At 41.4% G+C, this 19704-nt stretch overlaps 1 protein-coding gene across 1 annotated transcript in view; it reads right to left on the bottom strand.

The window, feature by feature from the left end:
* Nucleotides 1–3513, bottom strand: part of RB1 (RB transcriptional corepressor 1) — a 239554-nt gene extending 236041 nt beyond the window's left edge. Inside the window, exons 1-2 of the mRNA XM_090258651.1 lie at nucleotides 3240–3513; nucleotides 151–277 (exon numbers count right to left, since the gene is read on the bottom strand). Of these exons, the coding sequence (XP_090114777.1) occupies nucleotides 151–277; nucleotides 3240–3370 (258 nt within the window). The 5' untranslated portion in view covers nucleotides 3371–3513. The remainder of the gene's footprint in view (nucleotides 1–150; nucleotides 278–3239) is intronic.
* Nucleotides 3514–19704: the final 16191 nt, after the last annotated feature.

Here is a 19704-nt window from a genome sequence, read left to right as displayed (position 1 = left end):
TGATAGTTGTTCTATATTTTAGTTCTAATTCTGATGTGGTTGTGTGAGGAAGTGAGCCGTGTTTACCAATACCGGCATCCTGACCGGGAGTCAATAAAATTATCTTTTAAGTAAAAAAAAATGTATTCAACGTTTTAGAAAAATCCTTACCAATACTCCATCCGCAGATGAAACTTTCTCCCAAGTTAACCAAGCTCTTTCTCTGATGTGATCTGGTATCTTCAAATTTTGACATAATGTAGTAAAATCAGGTTCTTCAGTTTCTTCAAACTCAAGTCTATCAAATAAAAATTTACCTTTAATAGGCACAAAATTATAAATCAAACTTAGTAAGCATATGTTTCAATGGTTTGAAAATAATGGTACTATTCTGAAAGATAGTATCACTATATACTTTAGGATCTTATTTACCTTTGAAAAAAATTTACACTTTATCTTTTTCATAGACTTTCCAAAATAAGGATACCAGTGAAAAATGTTGACCTGGTGAATCACATGCACTTCAAAGCAGGAAAACAGCTTTGTGAAGGAAAGTAAGTAAAATAGCTAATGCTATTTGGGAAAATTGGGATAACAATAACAGCAAGAAGAGGAAAGCCCATTATTACAGAATCAATTCACTATTAGTGACTTAGTTAAAATGGAGTCTACACTTATCAATGTTTCATATACATAATCTACCTACTAGCATTTCTTACATGGTGATTAACTTAACATAAATTATTCTTTTTGGCTAATTGCTTTTCATTCATTTAATGTCTATTTGACACCTAATAATAATATTTTGAGGAATACCTAATAATTTTTGTATATTAGCAATATATATAATACTGTATGTATAATAATATAAGAAACAGCTAATAATTTCTCAGTATTTACTATGACCCTGTATGAAGTAGCTTAGATGCATAATTTCACTGAATCCCCACATCACTGATCTTATTAAGTACTCTCATTATCCCTATTTTACAGGCAAGTACCAAATCAGAGAAGTTAAAGCACTCACCTGAAATAATAGCCAGTAAGTGGGAACTGTGATATAAACCCAACAGTTTAACTTCATAATTCATGCCCTTGACCACTATTCCAGGCTACCAATCCTCTTTCAAAACATAATTAACTTTTAGTTATCTCAACAATGAAGGTAGCATGCTATTACTAGTGAGGACTTTTCTTTCAATTACATCATTTAGACCGGAGATAACGCAACAGAAATAAGATCTCAACTCTCAAGGTAGAAATGAACTCTCAATGGAAGTGCATTTGGAATGGGCCCTGAATCCATCCTTAGCTAAGTTTCTTGGCCTCAGACTGCTAGTCAGTGATTCTATCCTTGTTAAGTAGTTAATCTACAGAGTTCGATTGCCCATGTTAAAAGAAACCTTTTGTGGATATACATAATCATGTATCTTCCATGGTTTTGACTTACAGGAGAATTTAATAATTCTGTCATTTAAGATATATTTTTAAAGTATTAGAAAAAATAAAAGAAACAAAGTCCCAGGTGATGGCCAAAATGTCATTATTTCTGCTTTCGATACAATAATCAAGAATGCTTCCAAAATCTGTAAATAACATGGAACACTTCACATGGGAGCTTTACTGCTCTTTTCAAAGTGAAATTTTCAAGTATTGGAAGCATCTGAGTTTAATCAGAAATAAAGTAATGTTGCCCTGACCAGTGTGGCTCAGTTAGTTGGGCATCATGCTGCAAAGCTAAAGGTCATGTTTCCCTGTCAGGGCACATGCCTAGGTTGCAAGTTCAGTCCCCATGCAAGAGGCAGCCAATCGATGTTTCTCTCTCACATCAATGTTTCTCTCCCTCACCTTCTCCTTCCCTTTTTCTCTCTCTAAAAATAAATAAAATATTTTTAAAAGAAGAAATTAAAGCAATATTTTCTCCCAGAACATCCCCAGACTTTTTTTTAACTGGTGAGTATGACTTTTAATTGACCCATAAGCCAGTCTCTTTAAATATATGAATTTTTAATAGCCTTTCACAAGCCATTTCCAAAAGCCCATTACAATTTTGGCCTGAATTCTGTTAGTGTTTGGGGACGTGAAAGAAACAGGACTTGGCAATGGACAAGAAAGAGGGACGGAGTGGTGAGGGACAGAAAGGAGTCCCATTCCCCTGAAATGGATATGTAGTCTCAAAGTAGAACCAGTGCTGACAAAAATAATAACAATTGTACTCTTTCAATCTTAACTTCTTAACCATAGAGTATCACAATCAAGGAAAATAAGATGTTGCAATACAAATAAATATTTTCCTGCCGTGTTCTACTGCATTATCATGATATTTATAATGACTTTCATAAGTTTATATTCCATTTGGAGGGGAAAAAAAGGTTCATGGGAGCACAAGACCACCACTAATTTTGTACCCAAACAAAAAAGGGGGATGCCGGGACACCAGGACTCTTGCTGGCTCCAAGCCAAAAGGCAAAACGGAAGAAATTATGAGACATGCTGAAGCAGAGTAACATGCAAGAAGCGTTTTATGCAACAAGAAAAAGTTTAGAAACTTTTAAGCACTTAGGCTAGACTTTTGTTCATACACCAGTTCCTCTAAAGTTATGTTCCACCAGTCATTACAAGAGAACCCTACAAAGCCCCTCAGTCAAGTACCCTGCGGGAAATGGTACTCAGGACCCTGAACTTCACGTCCAATGGCGTCTCTGCAGCAGCTCCCAAGGGTTTTCAAGTTGGCCTCTTCCAGAAGGACGCTTCAGATGCAGTTGCTCGCCCAGAGGAAAACATTTTCAACTGTAGCAATCCAGGAGACCGAAACAGAAAGCCACACGACCTACCAGGGTACTATAAATCTCAACAGGAATAAAGTCTCCACCGGACACTAGTCTTTTGGTGGTTCGGGGGTTGATTTGTTTCGTCTCGTTTAATGGGCCTCGAAATTACGCGCCGCCTTAGAGTCTCCAGTCCGGCGGAGGAAAGGCAGCACCTGTCACTTCGCTCAGGGACCCGAGCCCCACACGCCGGACACCTGTCAGGCGGGAGCCAGACCCCGGCCGGCTACCCTCTCGTCGCTCACGAAACCAGACTCCTGTCACCGTCCTTCAGGCGCTCTGCGGCGGTGGGGGACGGGGAGAGAGCCTCCTCCCACGGGGACCCGGCCCCGGCAAAGACGCGCCCCCGCCATACGCCGCGGCGCCCGCCCTGACGCATCCTCCGGGCGCCCCTGCCGCGCACAGGCAGCCGCAGCAGCTTTGCCCGCTCACCTGGCCAGAGGCAGGTCCTCGGGGCCGCTGTCCTGTCCAGGGTCGTCTTCAGGAGGGGGCGGCGGCGGCGGCGGCGCTAGGGGTGCGGTGGCAGCGGCGGCGGCTGCTCTGCGGTGCGTTTTGGGCGGCATAACGCGCTGCCAGAGCGGGAGCCGGCGAGCAGTGAGGGGGGTTCGGGCTGGAGGACGCGCGCACGTCGGGGCACGCCCCGTCCTCTCCCGACTCCCGCTACAGAAATAATATGAATGTCCCCTGAGAAAAACCGACAAGCCCTCCCCCGCCCGGCAACAACCGCCGCGTCCAACCGCGGGAAAACGTCACTTCCGCCCGCGGCGTCACGTCCGCGAGGCTCTCGGGCCCGCCGCCGACGGGAGGGAACCGGGGCGCCTGGTGGTGTGCGGGGCGGAGGCGCGAGGTCGGACGGGCCGGGTAGAGAACCCGGGCCTGCGGCCAGGCGCCTTCCCTCATGCCGGCCGCCGCCCGAGCCTGCCCTGCCCGAAACTACCCTGTCCAGGCATGGGAGCCAGTAACGCGGCATGCACAGTCTGGTGGGTGAGATTGGGCCCGTCTCCATCTGTGGGTGCATCAGGGGGTGCGGCTGAGGCCCCGCCAGGAATATCAGGCGAGCGCACCCTTTGCGGGCACGCCCCTCTCCTCCGTGAGCGGCGCCCTCGGTCCCCACTGCACTGCTCCGGCCAAATCCGTTAAGCAAAGGGCCAAAACAAAACAAACACTGATGGAACATGTACTAGGAGCTGGGCTCTGCCGATCACTATGAGATACAAATTGTATGACAATTTTTGACCTTTTAGGGGTCACTAGTTACGGACGGTAGAGGACTGTGGGTAAAGAACAGATTATAGTGTTATAAATGTTTTAATAGTGGTGTAAAATATGAGGCACCTAGAAATTTCTAAAGGACATCTTCATAGAAGTGGTGACAGTGGAATAGAATTTGCCAGAGAGACAAAAAAGTAAATGGAATAAGCATTGCTAAGAAAATCACTTTAGAGTCTGGAGGGTCTTAGAGAAGTGGGGCACACATCCTGTGCTTCAATTCTCAGAGCTGCTATTAAGTTGCTAAACTTGTTGCTAAACTCAGCTCAAGGCCCAGCCGTAAACATCCTGGAGTAGTAACTACTACATGGACATATATGTATGGACTTTACTTCCATCATTGTAGGAAGTTTTTTGTTGTTGTTGTTCATTTGTCTTTGTTTTTTGTTTTTGCCTCCTGTGTTTGCATATTGGAACTAACCAATCCCAGTAACCTACCCAGCAACCCTTCATCTGCATAAAAAAAATTACATTTTGTGGTTTTTGCCTTTATAAACCCTGCCTTTGTTCTCCCCAGAACACAGTTTGGATTGCTACCTGAATCTAGGTCTCTCAAATTCTAATGCTTTTTTTAAAAAACCCAAATAAACTTTTAATTTCTTTTACAGCCTCAAATCTTTATTGATTAATATTACATACCCTGAGCTGTGCTGTCCATTTTACATAATTATCTTAATCCTCTAAAACAATTATTTCAGATAAGTAGCAATCGTATTAGTCCGCTTTCCATATGGGGAAACAGGCACAGAAGAATTAATTAATTTGCCCAATATTCTAGAGCTGATGGATGAAAGATTTGAACCAGGTATGTTTGACTCTACTTACACATTACGTTATACTGATAAAGAAAACACCAAGAGGAGAGAAGCAGCATATACAAAGGCACAAACATCACAGAAGAGCTTTCTAGAACTACCCCCATCAAACATGGGCTTAGAAACTGCATCTCTTCCATCTCTTGGAATTTACTTATAATAATAGATTGCCTAGTTTGAGTACATATTTTTCTCTTTGACAGATGCTGTGGATTGTCCAGTCAGAACTTCCCAACTAAGGTGCTGTGAATAAAATACAGTTGTGCTCTGATGGGAATTTCCTTATCCTTGGAAAAGCTGGGCAGGGCTGAGGCAGCAGGAGCCTTCAGGAAAGTCATGGCTGCAAGGCTCTTGAGTTTGTCCCAACGAATGATGTGATGAATTACCATTTTCTATGTATACCATGGCATGTGCCAGAATGTACAAAGGGTTGTCAATTATCAGCCTACTCAACAGCCCAGGTATATTTGCAAGCCAGCTCTATCTGCCAAAGCTCAGAAATCATCTCTTGGAGACCAAAAGTTTGTCAGGAGGTAGAGTCCATGCATAGCTCCAGCTACAGAAAACAGATATCATCAAAGTGGTAATCCTATTCACCTTGCCCAGGATTAGTGTAGGCAGGAGCTCAGGGTGCAGTTTTGGTCTTTGCTAGATCAAAAATAGTCCACTGTGAGCCTGATGAAATGAGATACGAGGATGAGAGTTATTCGATTCCATAACTATTATGAGGATATTACCCTCACAATTGCTGCAGCCATTGTGACCTAAGACAAGCTGACCTGAGGATAAAGCAGAAATGTTTAGTATGGCAAAGTAGGAATATCAAAAAAAAAAAAAAAAAAAATGGGTCTTCATTGACACAACTGAGCCTCTGATTTAACCAGAAAGCACCATAACTTATAATATTTCACTAATGAGCTCCTACAGGATAGAGACGAAATTATCTTTGTAGTCTTGATACCAAGCATAGTGTTGGGAACACAGTAAATGCTTGTTTGCTAAAAGTGGGAAGGGCAGTTGTGGGAATTCTATACATATATATGACTTGCTTTATTAAACCCACTTTGTCAACAACTGGATTTACCACAATTATGATAAAGAGATTTCTAAATTTACAAAAGGATGTATATATTTACCATGGATTAATTTAACTGTTCCCTACTACATTTAAAATCCTTTTACACAACTCAGGAGTAATTGAGTCAATCAAAATCCTTGCTTTCTAAAAATAAAAAAAATTTTAAAAAAAAATTCTTGCTTTCTGCTGCACTACAAAAGAAGTATTAGAAATTGTGCAGATTCTTAAAAGTAGCTTCCCCTGATTATCCCACACCTCCATAGTAGTTTTAAGATTGGCATTAAACCCAAATAAAGGTCTTTCTTAGATTTTCTATCTGGAGATAGAACTTTTTCAGGTTGAGGCCTCTTCAGTGATATTATAATATTTTTTTGAATCTTCCCTAATCTAAAAAATCTTCCTTTGACTTTTGGCACTCATAACCTACCATGCTGTTTCCATTTCTTTACAATCTAGCTTCTTAAAATGGAAGTCCCCATATGTTCTCTCTACTTACCCAGTTCTTCAGCCTACTAGTGCCTGGCTCTCTTCCAGCACCACTACCACTCTAGCCTTCCATCGAAATCACTGTTTCAAAGGTCACCAATGTCCTAATTTTCAACTCGTGGCTTTTTTTTTTTTTTTGTCTTCAACTTACTTAACCTTTCTGGCAGTTAACACAGTTAACCACTTCCTCTTTCTTAATACTTAACCTTGTCTTCCACAAATCCATGGTCTTGTTTTCTTCCTCCCTTCTGCTGTTCCTCCATTAGTTCTCCCAGTTTCTTCAGTGCAGGTTCCTTAAAGCAGCACTGCTCAAAGTGGTCCTTGAAGCAGTATCAATTTACACATTGCTTGTGTTTGGTGCAGAAGGAGATAAGTACAGAAATTAAGAGTAAATGCTTTGCAGCATTTATAGCAATTTAATATTTCATCAATATCCAAGCACATGATCATTGGACAACTCTTATTAAACAGAGTATAGCACAATTCAAGTGTTCTCCAACTTGTGTGGTAAGTTGCAGGTAACACGGCTATGTCCTTGTCAGGTGCAGTAAGGCCAAATAATAAGGAATGAAATGTCAAGGTTAATTTGTCAACTGTAACCCAAAATGAGTGAATATTTATTTACTTCTATAATCTTATTTTTATAGTCATTTGACTTTTTAATCAAGCCTGGTTTTGAAATTCATAGCTAAACTAGGGAAGTAAAATTTGTGTCATTTGCTTTTTTTTAAGATTTTATTTATTTTTAGAGAGAGGGGAAAGGAGGGACGGTGGGAGAGAAACATAGATGTGAGAGAGAAACTTCAATCAGTTGCTTCTCCCACACCTCCAACCAAGGACCTAGCCCTGCAACTCAGGCATGTGCCCTGACTGGGAACCAAACCAGCCACTTTTCAATCCACAGGTCTGTGCTCAACCCACTGAGCCACACCAACCAGGGCTGTTTTTAATCCTAAATTATGGATGGCAAAATAAGCCTCACTGTTCTGTTTTGTCAAGAAAAGACATACATCAGTAATGAGTTAATAGTAATAGTAATAAGCAAATAATGACCAGAGAAGTAGTGATCCCAAAGAATTAAAGACCTAAGTGTTTATACTAATTTTACTTAGAAGTATATTTGAGTTTATAGCTGTAAAGTGCTAAAACCATGAACTGACAAATGAAGCAATAAAGCCATCGAAGTTCAGTGGCATTTACATATAAACTATAAAGAAACTAATATTGAATTTGATAAAACAATTTGAATCTTTATTTTCAATGAAAATAAACTTCACACATAAGAAATTCATGGGTGTACAATCCATTTCTCCCATTGAAAAATAATTCAAATATAACTGTAATAGAAATTTTGGGAACCAGCTACAGATGAAGAATTGAAAATGAATTTTAAAATAAAGCATTATTTGTTTCATTTTGGATAAAAATTAAAAATGAATATCCTGAGCTTACTGAAATTGCTGTAAAATCTCTTCTTACATTCCCTTATACATATCTTTGAGAGACTTGTTTCTGTACTATGAATGTTGTTAAATAAAGCATAGAAACAGTTTAGATATACTATAGAATCTCCTGCTAGTGGCATTGTCACCAATCCAGTATAGAATTAACTAGCAAAAAGCATATTCATTTGTCATGTTAAAAACTTTAAATGTTGACAAATTTAAAGTACTAAATATTGTTGTAGCATTTAATATGGGAAATTGCTACTTCATTATTAAGGATTTTTTAGTTGTTATGACTGTGGAATGATCAAAAATTAAGAGTGTCTTTGCAGTACTCTTATTATCTATATGTACACTTTCAGTGAACAGAGAGCAGTTTTTATAGTTTTTTCTTTTATGATCTTTTATTTTAACTGTATTTTCTAAAATGTAATTTTATGCCTGTTTAAAATATTGAAATATTTGAGCTTTTATGTGGTGTGCTATCCTGTCTGCAGTTTATTTTTTAGCACTTTAAAAAATTTTATTTTCCAAAAGTTTCAATTCATGAAAAAGCAAAAATTAAAGTTTTTTTTTAAGCTAGTGTGAGATAGCACTGGCATAGATCTCTTCTTACTCTCTTCCAGCCTTATTTCATTCTCCTGATTCAAATCACCTCCCATATGTGTGTGCTCTTAAGAGTCTTTCAGATTCTAAGAAACAGAGACCTACTAAAATTACCTGAATTGTTCAGAGTTAATGATTAGTTTAGGGGCAAAAAACTGAAGAAGACAACAAAAAGAGTCTCTTTTGCTACACTTGGACTCCCCTTCTTCCTGCCTCTGTGAATGGTGTTCATCTCTTTATGATGTTCTTTTGCCACAATGACCTCCTCTCCATGTCACCAATTCCCACTCTTAAGGGGAGAAAATATGATTAATTCCCCCACTAAACTGCAATTTACATTAGCAAGACCAGATAACAATTAGCAGGACCCTTGTTGAAAAATTATTAGATTTTTGATTCAATATCGACTTCAGGACAATATGGTGGGCATAGGTAAACACAGCTAGCCTCCTTACACAGCCACAACAAAATTACAACTAAGATATAGAACAACTATCACTCAGAACCATCAGAAATTGAATTGAATGTAAGTCTGACACTACAGAATTTAAAAAAACCACATCCATCCACACTGGTAGGAGGGACAGAGACATGGATTGGGCTGGTCCCCCATCCACATGTGGTGGATAAAAATTCAGGAGGGATATCTTGGGAGCAAGGAGTCCCAGCCCGACACAAGGCATTCCAGCCCAGGGTTTCAGTGCCAGGAAAATAAGTCCCCATAACTACTGGTTGCAAAAACCAGCGAGGATTGAGTTGGTGGAAGAAATTTCTGGAGTCCAAGCAGTTCCCCTTAAAGGATCCATACACAGATTTACTCAGACTCACTCCCTCTGAGCTCCAGCACTAACTGGGATAGCAGCTTGAAAGGCACCAGTGGCATACAGAGAGGAGCTGAAGTGTCTGACATCAAGGGGAGAGCTGAAGGACAGCTTTCTCCCAGACAGAAAGGTGGGGGCCATTGTCCCTTTTCTGAACCCTCCACCCACAGAGCTACAGAGCTGAGTGTCATATCTGCAACTCCATCAACCAGCTAACACTGTTTGTCCCACCCTGGAGATCCCCTGAGACTCTGTCCCACCCAACTTATGGGTCTATGCAAGCTGTTAACAGTGACTTTTCCATATGAATGGCTGGTCTTGGCTCATGCTTCACATCTACCTCAATCCTCTCAAACAAGTAACAGCCAGCTTCAGAAAGCCACCAGCCCCCATACCTCTTAGTAAGTGGCCCCAGGCCTGGCACTAGCAGCAACCAGCCTAGATTCATAGCTTGTCTTTGCCTGGGAATCTCCAAGCCCAGCACAAGTAGTAGCCATCTCAGATTGCTCTATAGCTCATGCGGGGTGGCCCTGGGCAGAACACAGGTGGGAACTGAACTTGGCCTGCACCATCCGGGAAATCCCAGGGCCAGCACACCCAGTTGACAGCTACAGACCACATCAGAGCACCACCACCCTGCCGCTGCACAGCTGGTCCTCCACAGAGGGAGGAGGTTGGTGGTCAGTGGTCACAGCCAGTCGTTGAAGCTGACTGGCCTGAGCAAATCCCTCCCATTGACCTGCCAACAACAATCAAGGCTCAACTACAAGAGGAAGGTGTAGTCAGCTCACACAAAGGGAACACCTTGAGTACCCAGCTTGGGTGACAGGGGAGGCTGTGCCACTTGACCCTACAGGACACCTACTACATTAGGCCACACTACAAAGACAGGGAGTCATAGCAGCTCTACCTAATACATAGAAACAAACACAGAGAGCCTGCCTTAATGAGCAAAGAAACATGGCCCAAAAGAAAGAACAGATCAAAACTCCGAAAAAGAACTAAATGAAATGGAGATAAGCAATCTCAGAGATACAGAGTTCAAAACATTGGTTATAAGGATGCTCAAGGAACTCAGTGAGGACTTCAACAGCATAAAAGTGATCTAGTCAAAAATGAAAGATACACTAATTGAAATAAAGAACAGCTTAAAGGGATACAACGGTAGAGTGGATGATGTCGAGAATCAAATCCGTGATTTGGAAAACAAGGAAGCAAAAGACAATCAGAACAAAAAGAATAAAAAAGAATAAAAAAATAAGGACAGTGTAAGCAGCCTGTGGGACAATTTCAAGTGTTCTGACTCTTGCATCATTGGACTGCCAGAAGGAGAAGAGAGAGAACAAGAAATTGGAAACCTATTTGAGAGACTTCCGGCCAAGATGGAGGCTTAGACAGACATGCTCAGCCTCCCTCTACAACTAGAGAGGAATACAACTACTTCAAAACATAAGATACCTAGAAATTCCAGAAAATAAAACTACACAGAAGCCCAACGTATGAAGTTATAAACCAGCGGCGCTCTATGGGCAGGTAAGAGTGAAAGTGGGCGGTGCTGTTTGCAGTCGCACCAGGGACAGCGGCAGGGAGAACAATCCCAGCGGCAGGGAGGACAATCCCAGCTGCAGTCAAACCGCGGCAGCTCGTGAACCCAACTCTGGGAGAAGCAGCCACCACATCGCCTCGAACAGTGAGGCCCAGAGGGCGGGAGGACGGATCCCGGTCTCCTAGCGGAATAACTGTGTGAATCCGTCTTGGACCCCCGCCCCCACACAAAGCACCACAGGGCTGCGAAATAGGTTGCGGATCGCCACTGGTCGCTGGGCAGTGACGACAAAGCGCCAGCGAGAAAGGTTGCAGATCGGCGCCGGTCACTGGGTTGTGACGAGTACACAGGCACTGCCCCCTATAGCCGGCCCAAGAAAACAAAACGCACCTGTCAAAATGAGGCAGACAACTATAGAAATCCCGGTGGCGCAGCTCACCAGGCCACAGATGAAGAATCTGACAGATGAACAAATAAGAAACCTGTCAGAGGCTCAGTTCAGGGCCATTGTTATCAGGTGGCTTACAGAATTAACAAAAGATCTAGAAAAAGATGAGAAAGAATCGAAAAACACTCATACTGAAAGGAACAAAACCACATACGAGACAGATGGTGAGGAAATAAAATCCAGAGTTCAAATCAACAAACCGGAATATAGAGAAGGAACAAACACTCAACCAGTGCAGAGAGAAAAAACGGGAAGCAAGGAAAATGATGAGAGGATCAGAAACCTCTGGGACAGCTGTAAAAGGCCCAACATAAGAATCATTGGTTTGCCAGAGGGTGAAGAAGATGAACTAGAAATTGAAAGATTAAGTGAAAATATAATAAAGCAGAACTTCCCAAACTTGGGGAAGGAAATAGACTTACAGGTCCAGGAAGCACAGAGAGTTCCAAAAAAACTGGACCCAGGGAGAACCACTCCAAGACACATTATAATCAAAATGTCAAAAGTTAAAGAGAGAATCTTAAAAGCAGCAAGAGAGAAGAAAAGAATCATGTACAAAGGGGTCCCAATTAGACTATCAGCTGACTTCTCAAGGGAGACCCTGCAGGCAAGAAGGGACTGGCAAGAAATATTCAAAGTAATGAAAATCAAAAACCTACAACCACGAATACTCTATCCAGCGAAATTGTCATTCAGAATAGAAGGGCAGAGAAAGTGTTTCCAGGACAAAATAAAACTGAAAGAGTTCATTAGATCCAAACCACTGTTATATGAGATGTTAAAGGGACTGGTTTAGAAAAAGGAGGATCAAAACTATGAACACTAAGGGGGAAGATGGCCGCGGAGTAGGGACAGTGTTCTCAGCTCGCTCCTGTTAAGGAGAGATTCCAGGAACGAATGCGGAGAGGAGTGACTGAGTGAGTGTGGATCTCTGATAGTGTGAACGGGGAGGAGATCGTGGGAGCAGCGTGGAGGGAGGTGGAGGGGTTTACCACACACTGCAGGCTGAGTCATTCCGAGACTCCATGCGTTTGCAGTATCAAGCCGGAGAGCTCACTAGCCGGGAGTGAATTCTTGTAGGGAGTTAGGGAGAGGATCTGGCCGAAAAACCCAGAGGAGGGAGAGAACAGTGAACAATCAGGACTGGGAGAAACTGTGTGATCTGAGTCTAGAGGGAAACCTCCTCAGCTGCAACCTCTGACCGAAAGCTCGGCACTCCGGGCGCGCCCAGCACTTGCGCTAGGGCCCTACAGAACAAAGGGACAGATTTGGGGCAAGGAGACCGGCCGCACAGAAAAGCTGCTGCGGAACTCTGGACCGGGGGAGAACTGAGCAATCGCGCTAGAATCCCACAGAACAGAAGGCCGGTTTGGGGCTAGGAGAAAAATAGGACGCACAGGGTGTGTAAGTAGGGAAGAGAGCAGAGGCGGAGGTTCTGGAGTGGAGACGGTTTTAAGGCGGGGAGAAGGGGCCGCAGGGAAAGGCTGCTGCGGAGCTCCAGACTGGCGGAGAGCTCCGGGGTAGGAGAGTGCTGCACTGACCGACCACACTAGAATCCTACAGAACAAAGGGACGGTACTGGGGTGGGAAGAAAGACAGAGCGCGCAGGCCTATAGACAGGGAAGCCAGCGGAAGCTGTAGCTCGGAATAGAGACAGTTTTGGGGCAAGGAGAAGAGCACATGCAGGAAAGCTGCTGCAGAGCTCCAGACTAGGGGAGAGGCCCTGGGCAGGAAAGTGCCACTGGGCCCAGCGCTTTCACCGACTGTGCCAGAGTCCTGCAGAACAAAAGGACGATCTTGAGACAGGGAGAGAGGTAGGGTGCGCAGGCATACAGACAGGGAAGAGAGCAGAAGCTGTAGCCTGGGAATAGAGACACGACTGGAGGCAGGGCGGGGATTGCTGGCAGGCACAGGCTGGACCAACAGAGGGAAGGAGTAGCTGGACAACCCTGAGGAGAGTTGAGGGTGCCTCAGGAGGGGACAACTGAACGCAGCTCACAGCAGAGCGGTGGTAGGCCCACGAAAAAAAGACTAGCAATCCCAGAATCAAGCAGAACCCTCCCACAGCCAGCCAACCAACCAGAAAAGATTTGAAACTCATGGAATTTTGAATAGGAGCGGACTCAGGAAGGAAGCAAGGAAAAACAGAAAAACAAACAAACCAAAAATACCCAGAGACAGTGCCCAAAAGTTGAATTGAGTTAAAATCCTCATTCTTTTATCTCTCACTCTCTCTCTAACTGCCCCTACCATCAGTCCCTTTTTATTCTCTCTCCTTTTCTCCCCTCCTCTTCTCTCCCTTCTCTCCCCTTAGCATGTCTCCCCTGCATCCTATTCTCAGTTAATTTTTTTAATTTTAAGTTCTCTCCTTTTCTCACCCTCTCCTTTCTCTGCGCTACGCACCTTCAATTTTATTAAATTTCTTTCTTTATTTTGTCCCCCTTCAGTCTATATTCGTTTTCCTTTCATCCCTTGTCCTTATTTTCCTTCTCTCCCTATACATATTCTCTCTCTCTTTCTTTCTCTCTCCCTATTCCACTTTACATTCTAATCTTTTAATATTCAAATTATAATTCTAATCTATCCCCCTCTCCCTTCACTCTCCCATTCTTACCCCTTCTCTTTTTCTACCCCATCCCCTCACTTCTTTCTCTACCTCTTGTATTTCTCTCCTTCATCCTATCTTTTGTCAACTCTTCAAATTCAATCTTCCCCTCCCTAATATCTCCTCTTCCTCCTGATTTCCTTCCCTCCTCTGTGCTCTTTTCCTCCCACATCCTCTTGCTTTCCTATCTCCTATTCCTCTCTCTATATATTCACCCTCTCTCTCTATCTTGCAATTTTATATCATGTTTTAATCTCCTAATCTTTTTTATAATATATAATTTAAAAAACTTTAATCCAGTCCCCCCTCTTCTACTTCCCCTTCTTCTTTCGTTCTCTCTCCTACCCTTCTCTTCTCTACTTTCTCTCTCTCTTTCCTCTCTCGCTTCCTGTCTTGCGATTTTCTACTCTGTATTTTTATTCTTGAAAAATTCTTTCTCAATCTGTTTCCTACCTTCTAACCTCCCCAGCCCTCTCTTTCAATTTCTGGCTGTCTGTCTACCTGGATGTCTGTTGTGTCTACCCTACCTCCCACACTAATCATATAGTATATACCGATTATATAATCCTAACACTATACACTTCCACTTTCTCACTCCACACTGTAACCCTCCCCTCCTTTTCAAACATACAGTGTAAGGGTTAATTGCTCTCTTACATAACCTTGATCCCAATTGCTAATATTATTACTCTATCAACTTCCAGCTCAAAAATTACACTTCCTTCATTTAAAACACCTCCTTTCTGTTTCTCCTACGAAATAAGAGTCCCAGTATCTCCACAAGTATATTAACACGGGCTCATTTGCAGCCCATAGTGAGATTGTAGTTGGGGGAGATATTGGAGGGTGTGGGTTTCTTGCCTGGGTTGTGTGATTATGTTTTAGCAGCACCTCCACAAAAGATCTCAAGACAAGGTGGGCAGAGTGACTCTCAATCAACTAACCAGAGAAAAAGATCCACCAACAAGTAGCTGAAATACACCCAGACAGATTAAAGAAATATCATCAAGGACAACACAGATGGAGATCCAGGAGGGCGGAGGAGTAAGTGGAAGCTACACTAACCTCCTCCAAGGACCAGCCAGTGCTGACTCAGCCCCAGTACAGCAGACAGACCATTCCCCTCCAACTGGCGTCATACTAAGGGGAAATAAAAGCCCTGCCTACAGGAATTAAGCTGCCACACCCACGGTCCTTAAGCCTGACAGCCAATCACAGATTGAGTATATTAACAACTAAAGAAGAGAGACAAAGGCAGTAGATCACTGGAAGTCTCCAATAGGCTGCCTAGGGCCAGTCTGGTACATGATCTGACGCTACCAGAGGCAGATCCAGGAAGAGCAGATCATTCTAAGAAGCACCAACAAAAAATAGGAATCACAAAAATGGGGAGACAGAGAAACAACCCCCCATGAAAAGGAAAGGTAGAACCCCCAGAGAGAGTGCTAAATGAAATAGAGGGGAGCAAAATATCAGATACAGAATTTAAAACATGGATTATGGAGAAGCTGAATGAGCTCAGCGGAAACTACAAAGAACTCCAGGGAAATTAAAAGAAACTCCAAGGAAACTACAAGGAACTTACTGAGAATTACACCAGCAAGAAAAAGGACATAGAAGCTATCAATAAGAGCCAGGAGCAAATGAAGAATACAATTTCTGAATTGAACACAGTAGGAGGAATTAAAAGCAGGCTAGAGGAAGCAGCGAGCTGGAGGACAACGTAGACAAAAACTCCCAGATAGTGCAACAAAATGAAAAAAGACTGAACATGAATGAAGAGGTTCTAAGACAGCTGCAGGACAACATGAAACATACTAATATCCATATCATAGGAATTCCAGAAGGAGAAGAAGAGGAGCAAAGGATAGAAAACTGATTTGAAAAACTAAACACAGAAAACTTCACTAACATGAGGAGAGAAAGAGTCATGCAAGTCAAGGGAGCACAGAGGGTCCCAATGAAGATGAACCCTAAAAGGCCCACTTCAAGACACATCATAATTAAAATGCCAACATTCAAAGACAAAGAGAGAATCCTAAAAGCAGCAAGAGAGAAACAACTAATAACATACAAGGGAGCTCCAATAAGGCTATGATCAGATTTCTCAGAAACTCTACAAGCCAGAAGGGAATGGCAAAAAATATTCCAAGCAATGAAAAACAAAGGCCTACAACCTAGAATACTATACCCAGCAAAAGCTCTCATTCAAAATGGAGGGTGAAATAAGGAGCTTCCAAGACAAAAGAAGGCTAAAAGAATGCATCTCAACCAAACCAGCATTGCAAGAGATGTTAAAGGGTCTGCTCTAAGAAGATAAAGAAACAGAGAGAGACAGAGAAGAACATGAGTACAAAGGGGGAAAATGACAATGAATAAGTACTTATCAGTAATAACCTTAAACATAAATGGATTAAACGCTCCAATTAAAAGACATAGGGTAGCTGAATGGATTAGAAAGAATGACCCACATATATGCTGTCTACAAGAGACACACCTTAGAACAAAAGATCTACACAGACTGAAAGTAAAGGAATGGAAAAAAGTATTTCAAGCAAATGGACATGAAAAAAAAGCCGGGGTAGCAATACTTATATCAGACAAAACAGATTTCACAGCAAAGTCCATAAAAAGAGACAAAGAAGGGCATTTCATAATACTTAAGGGAAAAATCCATCAAGAAGATATAACCCTTATAAATATATATGCACCCAACTTAGGAGCACCCAAATATATAAGGAAAATTTTGAAAGACTCCAAGAAAGATATAGACAGCAACACACTCATCATAGGGGACTTTAACACCCCATTGTCAACAATGGACAGATCTTCAAAGCAAAGAAACACCAAAGATATTGAGGCACTGAACAACACTCTAGATCAAATGGACTTAGTCGATATATATAGAAGTTTTCACCCCAAAGAAGCTAAATATACATACTTCTCTAGTGCACATGGAACATTTTCAAAGATAGACCACATGGTGGGACACAAAACAAGCCTCAATAAATTCAAGAAAATTGAAATTATATCAAACATCTTCTCAGACCACAATGGCTTAAAATTGGAAATCAACCTCAAGGAAAAAACTCAAAAACATTCAAACTCATGGAGAATGAATAACATGCTATTAAATAATGAATGGGTTAACAATGACATCAAGGAAGAAATCAAAAAGTTCCTGAAAACCAATGATAATGAACACACAACAACCCAAAACCTATGGGATACAGCGAAACCAGTCCTAAGAGGAAAGTTCATAGCAATACAAGTCTACCTAAAAAAGCTAGAAGAATCTCTAATAAAAAATTTAACCCTACAGCTACAAGAACTAGAGGAAGAACAACAAGCAAAACCCAGATCAAGTAGAAGGAAGGAAATCATCAAGATCAGAGCAGAATTAAATGACATAGAGTCTAAAGTAACAATTCAAAAGATCAACAAAAGTAGGAGCTGGTTCTTTGAAAAGATAAACAAAATTGACAAGCCTTTAACCAGGCTCATCAAGAAAAAAAGAGAGAGAACCCAAATAAATAAAATCAGAAATGAAAGAGGAGAAATCACAACTGATACAACAGAAATACAAAGGATTATAAGAAATTATTATGAACAGCTGTATGGCAAGAAATTTGACAACCTAGAGGAAATGGACAAATTCCAGGAAAACTATAGTCTTCCCAAACTGAATCAAGAAGAAGCAGAAAGTCTGAATAGACCAATAACAGCTAGTGAAATTGAAGCAGAAATCAAAAATCTCCCAGCATACAAAAGCCCTGGACCGGATGGCTTCACAAGTGAATTCTACAAAACATTTAGGAAAGAACTAACTCCTATCCTCCTCAGACTATTCCAAAAGATACAAGAAGAGGGAAGACTCCCAAACTCGTTCTATGAAGCCAGTATAACCCTAATTCCAAAACCAGGTCAAGACACAACAAAGAAAGAAAACTACAGGCCAATATCGCTGATGAACATAGATGCTAAAATCCTCAACAAAATATTGGCAAACCGGATCCAGCAACACATTAGAAAGATCATACACCACAATCAAGTAGGATTCATCCCAGGGATGCAAGGATGGTTTAATATTCGCAAATCAATAAACGTAATACACCACATAAACAAAATGAAAGACAAAAACCACATGATCATATCAATAGATGCGGAAAAAGCATTTGATGAAGTACAACACCCATTTATGATAAAAACTCTCAGCAAAATGGGAATAGAGGGGGCATACCTCAACATAATAAAGGCCATATATGAGAAACCTGAAGCCAACATCATACTCAATGGGCAAAAACTGAGAGCATTCCCCCTGAGATCAGGAACAAGGCGAGGATGTCCGCTCTCTCCACTCCTATTCAACATAGTCTTGGAAGTTCTAACCACAGCAATCAGACAAGAAAGAGAAATAAAAGGCATCCAAATTGGAAAAGAGGAAGTAAAACTGTCATTATTTGCAGATGACATGATAGTGTACATAGAAAATCCTTTAGACTCCACTAAAAAACTACTCAACCTAATAAGTGAATTTGGCGAAATAGCAGGATACAAAGTCAATATTAAGAAATCGAAGGCATTTTTATACACCAACAATAAAAACTCAGAGATAGAAACTGAAAGAAAAATCCCATTTACCATAGCAACAAGAAAAATAAAATACCTAGGAATAAACTTAACCAAGGAGGAAAAAACCTTTACACAGAAAACTACATAACACTGAAGAAAGAAATTAAAGAAGATACAAATAAATGGAAGCATATACCATGCTCATGGATGGGAAGAATCAACATCATTAAAATGTGCATACTACCCAAAGAAATTTATAGATTCAATGCAATCCCTATTAAAATACCAGCAACATATTTCACAGACATAGAACAAATACTTCAAAAATTTATATGGAGCCAAAAAAGAGCCCAAATAGCCACAGAAATCTTGAGGAAGAACACAGTAGGAGGAATCACAATACCTGATATCAAACTATACTACAAGGCCACGGTAATCAAAACAGTCTGGTACTGGCATAAAAACAGACATATAGATCAATGGAACAGAATAGAGAGCCCAGAAATAAACCCAGGTTCATATGCTCAACTAATATTTGACAAAGGGGGAAAGAAAATCAAATGGAGTGAAAAGAGCCTCTTCAACAAATGGTGTTGGGAGAACTGGACAGGGACATGCAAAAAAATGAAACTAGACCACCAACTCACACCATACACCAGAATAAACTCAAAATGGATCAAAGACTTAAATGTAAGCCGTGATACCATAAAAGTCCTAGAGGAAAAAATAGGCAGGAAAATTTTAGATATACCACATAGCAACATTTTCACTGATACATCTCCTAAGGCAAGGGAAATAAAGGAAAGAATAAACAAATGGGACTACATCAAACTAAAAAGTTTCTTCTCAGCTAAAGAAAACATCAGCAAGATGAAAAGGAAACCAACCATATGGGAAAATATATTCGCCAATGACATCTCACACAAGGGATTGATCTCCAAAATATATAAAGAACTCATACGACTCAACACCAAGAAGACAGACAACCCAATTAAAAAATGGGCAAAGGACCTGAACAAACACTTCTCCAAAGAAGACATACAGAGGACCCATAGACATATGAAAGTATGCTCAACATCACTAACCATCAGAGAGATGCAAATAAAAACCACAATGAGATACCACTTCACACCAGTCAGAATGGCCATCATCAACAAATCAACAAACAACTTGTGCTGGAGAGGATGCGGAGAAATGGGAACCCTG

Source organism: Furipterus horrens, unplaced genomic scaffold (assembly GCF_987537825.1).
Source record: "Furipterus horrens unplaced genomic scaffold, mFurHor1.1.pri manual_scaffold_12, whole genome shotgun sequence".
In the NCBI taxonomy this organism is placed as follows: Eukaryota; Metazoa; Chordata; class Mammalia; order Chiroptera; family Furipteridae; genus Furipterus; species Furipterus horrens.
The sequence above is the reverse complement of the archived record's forward strand: the minus strand, read 5'-3'. Positions and strand labels throughout refer to the sequence as shown.